Here is a 13,212-nt window from a genome sequence, read left to right on the forward strand (position 1 = left end):
GGCCTGATGGGTCAATTCTTTTTAATTTTTATTTTAGTGAGAGAAGAAAGGGAGAGAACATTGATAAATAGACAGATGATAGATAATTAAATGAGAGAGAGAGAGAGAAATAGAAAAGATATACCACAGCACTATTCTACCACTCATAGCACTATCCTACTGCTGTCTATGGTGCTACTATATGATGCTAGGCCAAGGATCTCATGAATGGAGACACACACACAATTTACCAGATAAATTGTCTCCTGACTCCCTTTATATTTCTTATTTATGATTATCCTCTACTACGTGGCACTTCATCTGGCATACAGTAGATATTCAATTATTTTTTAAATAATAAATTGGTGCCTAACAAAGTTGGAAACATTAATTACAATAATTATCATTTTATCTTTCATAATGGCATAAATGACATTAAAAAGGAAAATTTAATAAATACTGTTCAGAGTGAATTGCTGTTTATCCTTCAGGAAACAAAAATAGAGGTCTTCATTTTATCAATTCTACTGTAATGATTTTCTGATAAACAGTAACAAATCTGAAAGAACTTAAATCTGACCATGTACAGCATACAGATAAAGAGAACAAAGATAAAAGTGATAGTTCACTACATTTTCCAATACAATGCCAAACCTCACAGAAGACCAGGTATTCTTTATGAGTACAATGGTCTTTAAATTCTTAAGCAACAGATTAGATTAATCTGCACTATTCCCGCCTTTATGTCCATAATTGTTCAACAATTTGTTTGGCTTTATATGTTAACTCTCTTTTCAGCCACCAGGTTCTGGATGCCAGCATGATGCCGACCAGACTTCCCTGGATTGACAACCCCACCATTGTGTCCTGGAGCTCTGCTTCTCCAGAGACCCAACCTACTAGGGAAAGAGAGAGGCAGACTGGGAGTATGGATCGACCAGTTCAGCGGGGAAGCAATTACAGAAGCCAGACCTTCTACCTTCTGCAACCCACAATGACCCTGGGTCCATGCTCCCAGAGGGATAGAGAATGGGAAAGCTATCAAGGGAGGGGATGGGATATGGAGACCTGGTGGTGGGAATTGTGTGAAGTGGTGCCCCTCCTATCCTACGGTTTTGTTAATGTCTCCTTTCTTAAATAAATAAATATAATGCAGATCAAAATCTTAAAAAAAAAAAAAAGGAAGACAAAAATGAGTATGGGATGATTCCACTTATAAACAGAAGTTGAGAAAGAACAGAATGGGAAACTCAAAGCAGAATCTAACTGAGTTTGAAGTAATTAACTCAATTGCCAAATAATTTGGTTATAGCAATAACTATCCATTGCCTTCTTAAACCCTAGAACAGCAGGAACTTTCCCCTTTCTCTATAAAGCCTATATTTCTCCCAGTCCTGGTACCTCTAGAATAGGGCTCACTTTCCTGAATGCTTCTCTCAATTCATACCAACTGATACTGCATCTGCTGAACCTAACTCAATCAACGCAACCAGTACCACCTGGGCATGTCAGGCATGGAAAGTCAACTTCAGCTTCATTACTCTAGTGAAGCCTTTCCTAGCTCAAAAGACTCCTTAATTCCAGTTCGGGTGGAACACCCCTTAAGAAACTTCAAAACCAGGAGTTGGGCGGTAGCGCAGTGGGTTAAGCGTAAGGACCAGCAGAAGAAACCTCAAAACCTAGATGTAGTCCAGGGACTATGATATAGGCATATGCATACATATTCCTAAGTCAGGAAAAAACATGTACCTTAAAGCAAAGGTGCACAATAGTTTGAAGTGAGTCAATAAATGTAGCAAACAAGTAGAAAGACCCAAAACAACACCATAAAGTACCTAACAAATAGTTTCTGCTTAGACTTAGATACCCTCCTCACATACCTCCTATTACACTTCCCTCAATAACTCCAAAGCTAACCATGTCAGACAAAGTAAGGACTACAAAATCTGAATAAGGGCAAGAGACTGGCACACTTTAATGATGACTTTTTAGTCACTATCAAGTCATCCCATCACCTAAGGCCCTAGTTAGGAAGTCCTGGGATTCCCAAACAGACATGATAGGCCTAGACTTCAAATAGATCCCTCTCTCCACTGTCACTGGTCATCTCCATCAGGAAAAACATAATGGACCCCTTTGTGGACCCCTATAGAACCTTTCCCTCAATGTGGATCAACAATGGTAGGGAATGTTCCATTCTCCAATGGGAGGTTAGATAACATACTTTACATATCACCTGAGGATGATAGGTCCTAAAATTAATGCAGCCTAGGATGTTCCTAGCCATGACCACAGAATGTGAGGTTACATAGGGATGCTAAGGTTACATTGGCTCCTGTAGTGAATATGGGCCCCAGATCAAATCAATGGGGTATACAGTTAACAATATTCATATACTTTTCCCATATTTGGGAGATATTCTCTTCCCTGATCCAGCTTTCTAGTCCTTTTTCCAACAATGACATCGTCTCCCAGGCAATAATTTGGGCCCACCTGCATGTTAGCTGTCAGGCTCAGGCAAAACCTAGTAAAGTCACAGGCCTCTTGGAATATACCTAAAATAGACCTACCAGCTGTTTCCAAAAAAGAGACCTCAAATCTTAATCTGCAATATTCTTGCCTTTAGGTTCATGATTAGCCTGCAATTTGTTCTGTTTTATATCTTATTTCTTTTTCAGCCACCAGGTTCCATGATGCCAACTTGACTTTCCTGGGCAGACGACCCCACCATGTTTCCTGGAGCCCCACCTCCCCAGAACCCTGCCCCACCAGGGAAAGAGAGAGCCTGGGAGTATGGATTGAACTGCCAATGCCCATGTTCAGCAGAGAAGCAATTACAGAGGCCAGATCTCCCACCTTCTGCACCCATAATGATCCTGGGTCCATACTCCCAGAGGGATAAAGAACAGGAAAGCTATCAGGGAGTTGGGCAGTAGCGCAGTGGGTTAAGCGCACATGGCACAAAGCGCAAGGACCAGCGTAAGGAAAGCTATCAAAGGAGGGGATTGGATTCAGAGTTCTGGTGGTGGCACTGTGTGGAACTGTATCCCTCTTATCCTATGGTCTTGTCAATATTTCCATTTTATATATAAATAAAGAAATAATAAAAATTTAGAAGAGTGTAACTGAACTACTTTATCTCACCAGAAATAAAAGTGAATTTCAAATGGATCAAGGACCTGGATGTTATACAAGAAACTATCAAATACTTAGAGGAAAATATTGGTGGAACACTTTCCTATCTAAATCTCAAGAACATCTTCTATGATACAAAACCAATTGTAAGGAAGACTAAAACAAAAACAAATCAATGGGACTGATTCAAATTGAAAAGCTGGCACAACAAAAGAAACCATTACCCAAATGAAGAGAATGGGAGAAGATCTCTACACGATATACATCTGACAGAGGCTAATAAACAAAATATATAAAAACCTCACCAAACTTAGCAAATAAAAGCAAATTACCCCATCCAAAAATGGGCAGAGGATATGAACAGAATATTCACTACAGAAAAGATACAAAAGGGCAACAAACATATGAAAAATTGCTCCAAGTCACTGTCAGAGAAATGTACATGATGACAACAATGAGATACTACCTCTCCCTGTGAGAATGTCATACATCAAAAATGACAGCAACAATAAATGCTGAAGAGGTTGTGGGGATGAAGGAACCCTTCTGCACTGTGGATGGTAATATAAATTCATCCAACCTCTGTGGAGAGTCTGGAGAACCCTCACAAGGCTAGAAATGGACCTTCCTTATGAGCCAGTAATACCTCTCCTAGGGATACATCCTAAGGGCTCAATCACACACATCCAAAAACATATGTTCATGCCTATGTTCATAGCAGCACAATTTGTAATAGCCAAAACCTGTAAGTAAGCCAGGTGCCCAACAACAGATGAATGGTTTAGATAGCTGTGGCATATATACACCATGGAATACTACTCAGCAATTAAGAATAATGAACCCACCTTCTCTGACCCATCTTAGATGGAGTTAGAAGGAATTATGTTAAGTGAGATAAAAGACAAAGACAAGTATGGATGATTCTATTCCTAAAATGAAGTTGAGAGAGAAGAACACAAAGGGAAACACAAAGCAGAATTTATCTAAGTTTGATACTGCATGATAGCAGAAAACTCAGGGGGAGGGGGAGGGAAGGGAGAAGGTATATTTTCATCTTCACTATAGGGGGTAGGGACCTTTGGTGGCAGGAATGGTATTCATACACGCTCTCATTAAACTACAGTCTTATAAATCACTATTTAATCAATATGGGGGGAATAGATTGAATATCTCAAACTTTTTGATGCATAGACCTAGTTCTTAGTATACGTTCCTTTAATCTAAGCACTCAAGGATTCAAATTGGTAACCTGATTGAATTTTAACAGTGGGCTTAAATTATTAATACATTTCTAATGTCTTTTTCTTTGGAATATTAAGTCACCTACAGTCTTAAACCAGAGAGACCAGAAACAACTGGTTTCATCACTACATAAGATACAGCTATATGTAAATAGCATTAAATGACATAAATCATGGTGAGGTCTTGTATGATATAGAAAATACTAACAACGGGATTTTCAATGTCAACCAAATTTCTAAGTAACTTTATTATAATAATTATTGCCTTCTTAATCCCTAAGACAGCAAGAACCCTCCCTATTCTCTATAAAACCTGTATTTCTCCCAATCCCAGAACCTCTGCTGTGGGGCTCATTTTCCAGCAAGCCCATACCAAATGATACTTCATCTGGTGATCTCAGCCTAATCAATGCAACCAGTACTACCTCAGCATGTTTCACTTCAGACAATGTCCACAGAAGCTAGGCCTGTGATGTCAATACTTCAGCTCCAATATTCTGGTGAGACTGTTCCTAGTTCAGAGAACACCTTAATTCCATTTTGAGTTGTGCACTTCCGAACAAACCCACAGCACTTAGATATGGACCAGGACCCAAGAGACAAAGCACATGTGCACATGTATCCATAAGTTAGGGGAAAATACATACCTTAAAGCAAAAGTGCACAATATTTGCAGTGACCCAATAAGTGCAGCAAGCAAGTCGAAAGAGGCAAAAAAGACATCATAAAGGACTTACTCAAATACTTTCTACTTAGACCTATATACCCTCTTTTCCTACTTCCTGTTTCACTTTCCTCAATCACTCCAAGGCTAACCTTCTAAAAGTAAGACTACAAAAGTTGGATAAAGACAAGAGAATGGCATACTTGAATGATGTCTCTTTTGGTTACTACCAGGCCACCCATCACCTGGGGCCCTAGTCAGAGAATCCTGGGATTCCCACACAGACATGATGGGCCTAGACCTCTAGTAGGTCCTTTTCTCCACTGTCACTGGTCACCTACATCAGGAACAACATAATGGGCTTCTGTGGGCCCCTACAGGACCTTCCCTCAACGTAGAACAATAATGGTAGGGACTGCCCCATTCTCTGAAGGGAGGTTGGGCCAAAATACTCTTAACACTCAAGGAAGATGGGTCTGGCAATGAGAGCAGCCTAGAATGTTCCTAGATATGACCACAGAATATGAGCTCAGATCTATAAGGATTCAGAGGTTACACAGGCTCCTGCAATGAATATGGGCCTAATCAAAATGATGGAGTTTTTCAGTTAGTCATATTTATATACTTTTCCCATACTTGGGAGATACTCGCCTCCCTGATTCAGCTTTCTAGTCCTATTTCCAACTCTGACACCATCTCCCTAGACAATACTTTTGGCCTATCTGCATGTTAGCTGTCAGGCATAGGCAAAATTAGTAAAACCATGGGGCCCCTGGAATATACCTAAAATAGACCTACTAGCTTTTTTCCAAAATGGAGACCCCAAATCTCATCTAATATACTTCTGATTTTAGGTTCCAGATTGTTAAACAATTTGTTCTGCTTTATATCTTAATGCTTTTTCAGCCACCAAGTTGCAGATGCTTTTATGATGCCAACTTAACTTCACTGAGTAGATGAGCACACCAATGTGTCCTTGAACCCTAGCTCCCCAGAGCTCTACACCACTAGGGAAAGATAGAGAAAGGCTGGGAGTATGAATCTACCTGCCATACCCATGTTCAGCAGAGAAGTAATTACAAAAATCAGACCTTGGACATTCTGCACCCCATAATGATTCTGGGTCCATGCTCCCAGAGGGTTAAAGAATAGGAAAGCTATCAGGGGAAGGGGTGGGATACAGAATTCTGGTGATGGGTAATGTGTGGAGTTGCACCCCTCTTATCCTCTGATTTTGTCAGTGTTTCCATTTTATAAAGAAAAACTAAAAAAAAAAAAAAGGATACAAAGGCTCTCATGGAGAGGATGGGATACAGAGCTCTGGTGATAGGAATTATGTGGCTTTGCACTCCTCTTATTCTATGGTCTTGTTGATATTTTTTTATTTTATGAATAAATTTTTAAAAAAGAATAAGACTACAAGCTACACTATAGTGCTGCTATAATAAAAACTGCCTGGAGGGAGTTGGGTGGTAGCGCAGTGGGTTAAGCTCATGTGGCGCAAAGGGCAAGGACTGGCATAAGGATACCGGTTCGAGCCCCCAGCTACCCACCTGCAGGGGAGTCTCTTCACAGGTGGTGAAGCAGGTCTGCAGGTGTCTATCTTTCTCTCCCCCTCTTTGTCTTCCCCTCCTCTCTCCATTTCTTTCTGTCCTATGCAACAACAATGACATCAATAATAACTACAACAATAAAACAATAAGGACAACAAAAGGGAATAAATAAATATTAAAAAATTTTTAAAAACTGCCTGGTACTGAAATCAAAATAGATACACAGACCAATGGAATAAAATTGAAGATACAGAAATAAGTCCCACATCTATAGTCAGCCAATTTTTGGCAAGGGGTATCAAACCATTAAATGGTGAAAGGAGAATATCTTTAACAAATGGTACTAAGAAAATTGGATTGAAACATGCAATTGGATGAAACTGAATCATCACTTATCACCATGCAAAAATGTCAACTCTAAGTGGATCAAAGGCATGGAAATTAGGCCAGAAACTATCAAATACATAGAAGAAAATATTGATAGAACACATTGTGACCTATGCTTCACAAAATCCTTCAAGGATTCAAATCCAGCAGCAAAGAAAACAAAAGCAAATATAAACCAATGGGACTAAATCAAACTGAAAAGCTTCTGTACAGCAAAGAGTACCACCACCCAAACAGAAAGACACCCAACAGCATGGAAGAAGATCTTTACACAACACAGAGCAGACAAAGGACTAATAACCAAAATACATAAAGAGTTCAGTAAAATAAGCACCAATAAGACAAGCAATGCTATGAGAAAATGGGGTCAGAAAATATATACAGAGCTCTCAATAATAAAGGCTTTCATCCAAAACCACTATATCCTATTAGACTGTCATTCAACCTAGTTGGAGGCACAAAAACCTTCTCAGACAAGCAACAGTTGAAGGAATCAAGCCTGTCATGGAAGAAGTTCTGAAAGGTCTCATAAACAATCACATCATCATAAACATGCCATATATCAGAACACTAACATTTTAGAATAATGGCATTAAAATATCTTCATTCTATAATATAAATAAATGGCCTGAATTCACCTATTAAAAGGCACAGAGTAGGAAGATGGATCAGAAAACACAACACAACCATATGCTGTCTGCAGGAATCCCATTTAACTAAATAAGACAAATACAGACTCAAAGTGAAAGGATGTAAAATTACCATATAAGCCAATGGACCACAAAAAAAAAAAAAAAAAAAAAAGGAACAACTATTCTCTATCTGACACAATAGACATTTAAAAGATAGGGCTGGACATTGCTTAATGCTCAGAGGATCAGTCAATCAAGAGGTCTTAACAATTATTAACATCTATGCACCCAATGAGAGGCCATCTAAATACATCAAACATCTACTGTAAGGGCTAAAGCAGTAAATTAACAGCAACACAGTAGCAGTAGGGGATTTCAACACCCCTTGAATGTTAGACCAGAAAATACCAAATACTTAGAGGAAAATATTGTCAGAACTCTTTTCGATCTAAATTTGAAAGGCATCTTCCATGAAACAAATCCAATTACAAAAAAAAAAAAAGTTGAACAATGAGAACAAAGAAGAACTTGGACTGGGTCTGGTGTATTGCACCAAAATAAAGGAGTCTGATTTGAGTGGGTGGGGAGAAGAATCAGGTCCTGGAATTTTCTTTTTTGAATAAGACTTTGAAATTAAGTTTGGTGTCTGGAGTTTTAACCCCATACATAGAAGAAACATGATGGTTCTTAGAGGAATATATAATAATGACGAGCCATTACATTTATCCTAACCAGTTAGTTGTTAACCAGAGGACATACAGCTAGGTGAGAGTGTTGCTAATGAATATTCAGCATCTCTTTTTTCAGCAGGAGATAAATATGCAGCTTCACAGTTTACAACACACCTTTTGCATGTTCTCTTCCTTTTTACAAGCTCAGCAGGAATAAGGAAAAAAAAAAAAAAAACAACAACTCTCTTTCCTCCAAGTCTCCTCTTCTGGCTATGAAGCAGAGATGAAGGCATAACATGAACTATTTATTTTTTTTCACTCTGCTCTTAACATCAGAAAATGCTGTCTACACTCAAAACATACAGAAATTGAGTACATTTATTTTGGAGTAAGGAAGCACCAACACCTTAAGAAAAAAAAATTTGGTTGATACTGTTTTTGATCTGTTTTATATTTCTTTTCTTTCACCTTTTTTTTCTCCCTAAAGCTCAATGTGTTTATGCAGGATATTGTCAATACTGCATACCCAATTCATTAGCCATCTTATTTCATCCAAAGGCTTCATTCAAATAGCACTATTTCTACTGTAGCAAGCCCAAGTTGCATATACAGTTAAAAGGAGGATAAAAAAGGTTTTGACTTCAAATACCAGATCCAAGATCCCAAACTCTAGTTTCAAAATTATAGAAAAAAAAATCATTATGTCTGTTTGCACAGTATAAAATGTAAAATATATAAATTTACTCATCTGATATTAAATTTCTTATCTTAGATAGGTAATTACTCCTCTAACACACACGTACATATATATAGAGAGAGAAAATCTAAAAGTAAAAATTGTTTAAATAATATCCACTTCTCACCCATAAGATAGCTCATGTAAGGAAGAAAATTTTTCTACATGTTCTTAAATTAAAATTATATATATAATCTTCTTTGGCTAGTTTATATTTGTTCTTATATATCATGTCTGTAAAGGTAGAATTGGAAATCTGATTTTTGAAATATTATTCCTTAATTAAATTTACAGAAGAAAAAAGAATCCAGATTTAACAAAGAAAACAGAGATGATGACCCTTACACCAAAAACAAATTTAGCATTCAAATTTAGCATTATTACTGTAGTAATAATAGGAACCACAAAGACAAAACAGTATTTCATAGTAAGTATTTCTTCTAGTACAGATAAAGTATTTTCAATCAGCCTATTTCATGATGTCACTGCCATCAAGGAATCCAGACTTAACTAATTTTCTTTTTTGAAGGAACTGTTAATAATATATTAAAATTTATCAAGGAACAGTAAAGAAAGATGCACTGTTGGTGTTTTTATCAAATTATCTTTCATTTCATTGTTCCAAAGAGTACTCTTATTCAGCTGAAGCTTTAAGAAAAATTAAAAAATAGTTTTATAAATAATTATGTATAATGGTCCTGTTAAGCCTACAGCTAACTTGAAAATGTGTATTTATTAGAAAAAAGAGGACTTTGAGATAACCAATTCCTTTTGGCAAGGGGCTTACTAAGGGTATATAAGCTGAATTTTATCACATTCTATAAAAGATACTAAAAGTCCCCATTGCCACATAAATGATCACAATAGCACTATGCATATTTGACTTTCTTCCCAGAGACTGTCTATTTCATTCAGCAAAAAATGTATTACCATATCTTTACATAGTCAGCTTTCTAGATAGTGTGAAACACCACTGAAATTTTTTAAATGTTGGCAATTACACACTAATTTTGAATAGTTTGATAGCAAAGGGAAAAATACTCTCAACCTTCTCTACTTACCCAGGAGTTTTGCAATGATATATAGGGCTTGTCCCCACAGAAACAGTTTTCCATCACGACCACAGTTGCTAGGAAATCGCTTTTGACTACCAGGGTTTCTTTTTTCATATTCTACAAAATCAGCTGGCACGTAATAGTACTTTGGAACAACAGGATAACCTGTGGAGTTTAAAAAATAAAGTTAAAATATAGCAAATTATCATGTTCCCTAAACTTCCCCTTCAAGTAACAGTAATTACTAGAAATCAGAGAGAAAAGTGGTGTACAGTAATTAGCAGAGTTAATGGGTTAAGGAAAATTGGATATTTTGGTTCCTTTCAGAAATTGGCAATAAAAAATATAGAAAACCCTTGAATTTAAAACACAAAATTGGTAGCATATACTACACTTTAATCAACAATAAATATATAATCTCTAACCAACATTTAATCATACAACCTATAAATGAATCAACAAGTATACTGTATGTAAATATTTAGTCATGAAAGGAACTATTTTAATAGGATTAGTCAGTGGAAACTTTACTGTATAATCTTTTTTTTCTTTTTTTAAATTTTATTTATTTATTTTTTATATTTAAGAAAGGATTAATTAACAAAACCATAAGGTAGGAGGGGTACAACTCCACACAATTCCCACCACCCAATCTCCATAACCCCCCCCTCCCCTGATAGCTTTCCCATTCTCTATCCCTCTGGGAGCATAAATGAAGATTTATAACCCTAAGTCACTATTTAGAATAAAGAAATCCCCATTTTAAACATTAAGTCCACTATCTACCATTCAATATCTCTGAAAAGAAAACAAAATTATCCTTCTTTATTACCAACCAGTTTAAAAATGTAGCTTGTCAGACATTAAAACTATTATTTAAATAGTAGAATATGCAGGGATGATATAAAGTGAGTCAAATGCCATTCCAGAGGAGAGCTACCTAAGACTTTGCTTTACTATTCTACAATAACTCTGATTTTCCAAAAGAGATTTTGGAAAATTTTTTTGGAGATTTTTTTCTAAAATTTATTCCATTTTCATGCATCACTCAATAGTGATATTGTGTTTAAATCTAGTAAAAGCACTAATGATACACAGAGAATGATTTGAACATCACTCAGATTATGAAGTATGGTATACTATACTACTACTTAAATGCATCAATGTTCTACAACTGATTAAAAGATCTGTCTCAAGGAATTTCAGTTATCATACATGTCACAATTCTTATTACATTATTTGAAGCATACAAACATAGATAACTGTCTATAAAATATGCATCTGGAATTCAGCATTTATTCACAGAATATATTTTAACCCTTAAAGTATTTTAAAAGTTGAGCACATAATCTAAAATATTTACTATAAGATGCTTTTGGAAAAGTCCTAAAGAATATTACAAACTTCATATGATATGAGGATCTTATATAAAGCCATTCTTTAATATTTTTCACTATTATTATTTTTTTGCCTCCAGGGTTATTGCTGGGGTTCAGTGCCTGCATTATGAATCCACTGCTCCTGGAGGCCATTTTTTTCTCCTTTTGTTGCCCTTGTTGTTGTAGCCTTGTTGCAGTTCTTATTGTTGTTGATGTCATTCGTTGTTGGATAGGACAGAGAGAAATGGAGAGAGGAGAGGAAGACAGAGAGGGGGAAAGAAAGACACCTGCAGACCTGCTTCACCACCTGTGAAGCGACTCCTCTGCAGGTAGGGAGCCGGGGGCTGGAGCAACCGGGGTCCTTAGCTGGTCCTTGCGCTTTGTGCCGCGTGGCCTAACCCGCTGCGCTACCGCCCTACCTCCTTCTCTTTATTATTTTTAACCAATGCATTGTTATTTCTAACTTCTGGATAAATATATTTTTAAGTTGCTCATTAATGATATTATATTTTTATTTTTATTATACTCCTTAACCTCCATGATATCTGAAACTTCTGTGGAATTTCGTTGTCTAATACTCTAGTCTGAAAGAAAATTTATCTGTTTGTTTATTGCTCCTGCTGCTGTTTAAATGAAACCAATATATTCTTACTGATAATACTGAGTCTTTGACCAACTTTAAAATTTTCAGTCATCCATTAAGAGATGACATTTTAACATTACCACAGACATTTATAATAGCACATTTGAGGTCGCAGAAACAACTCCAAAGATAAAGAGTACTCTTGGTGTTGGCTAAGGCCTAGCCTTTTGAGGAGGTCAGTTCTCATATGATCACAGAATTTCTGATGACCTGGATAAAAATTAGTCACTTTATACTACCATCCCACCACTTAGAATGAAGGAGTTAACACAATAGATAACAGATTAACAAACCTCTACCCATCTAGCAAATTATTTTGCAATGATCACCTAAATTAATATTACTTAAATTTATCTCTTCCCCTGCCTAGCCCAATTAATTCCTTTCATTTAAAAAAATATACTAATATGGGGCCAGGTGGTGGCACACCTGGTTGAGTGTACAAGTACACGGGTTCGGGTGCCCACCTGCACAGGGAAAGCTTTGCAAGTGGTAAAGCTGTGCTGCAGGTGTCTCTCTGTCTCTCTCCCTATCTATTACCCCCTCCTTCTCAATTTCTGGCTATCTCCAATAAATAAAGCTAATAAAAAAATTTAAAAATCTTTAAAAGAATATTAAGTTTACTTATTCATTGGATAGACAGCCAGAAATGGAAAGGGAGGAGAGCAGAGAGAGAAGGAGAAAAACAGACACCTGCACCCTGCTTCACCACGCAAGAAGCATTCACCCTGCAGATGAGAACTGGGGGCTTGAACTCTGGTGCTTGAGCACTGCAGCATGTGCACTCAACCAGGGAAGCTACCGCCCAGCCCCCTTAATTCCTTTTATAAAGTAAAACATATAGCAAGAAATTAAGTATTTTAATTCATTTGAAGTCCTATTCATTTTTTTCAATGTAATAAACTACTCTACTTGAAAGAAAATCATTTATATGTTTCCAAGGAACATTAAAAAGTATTGAGAGAATTTCTTGGAAAAATAATATAACTATACCTTCTATGGTCTGATGAAGTACTGGTGTCAGAAGATCTTGATATTCCTTTACTTGGTTACGATTACCTCTAAAAACCCCTAAAATATGAAATACAAAAACCCAATAGCATCTTAGTTCAGAAGCAACACGGAAATTTTACTGTT

General features: G+C 36.7%; 1 protein-coding gene across 7 annotated transcripts in view; it reads right to left on the reverse strand.

Moving 5' to 3' along the window:
• Positions 1-13,212, reverse strand: part of PHKB (phosphorylase kinase regulatory subunit beta) — a 258,964-nt gene that overhangs the window by 98,567 nt on the left and 147,185 nt on the right. For all 7 annotated transcript variants that reach the window (XM_060185615.1, XM_007536683.2, XM_007536681.3 and 4 more), the window contains 2 exons: positions 13,069-13,146; positions 10,060-10,218 (listed from right to left, as the gene is read on the reverse strand). In XM_060185615.1, coding sequence (XP_060041598.1) covers positions 10,060-10,218; positions 13,069-13,146 — 237 coding nt within the window. The remainder of the gene's footprint in view (positions 1-10,059; positions 10,219-13,068; positions 13,147-13,212) is intronic.

Source organism: Erinaceus europaeus, chromosome 2 (assembly GCF_950295315.1).
Source record: "Erinaceus europaeus chromosome 2, mEriEur2.1, whole genome shotgun sequence".
Classification (NCBI taxonomy): Eukaryota; Metazoa; Chordata; class Mammalia; order Eulipotyphla; family Erinaceidae; genus Erinaceus; species Erinaceus europaeus.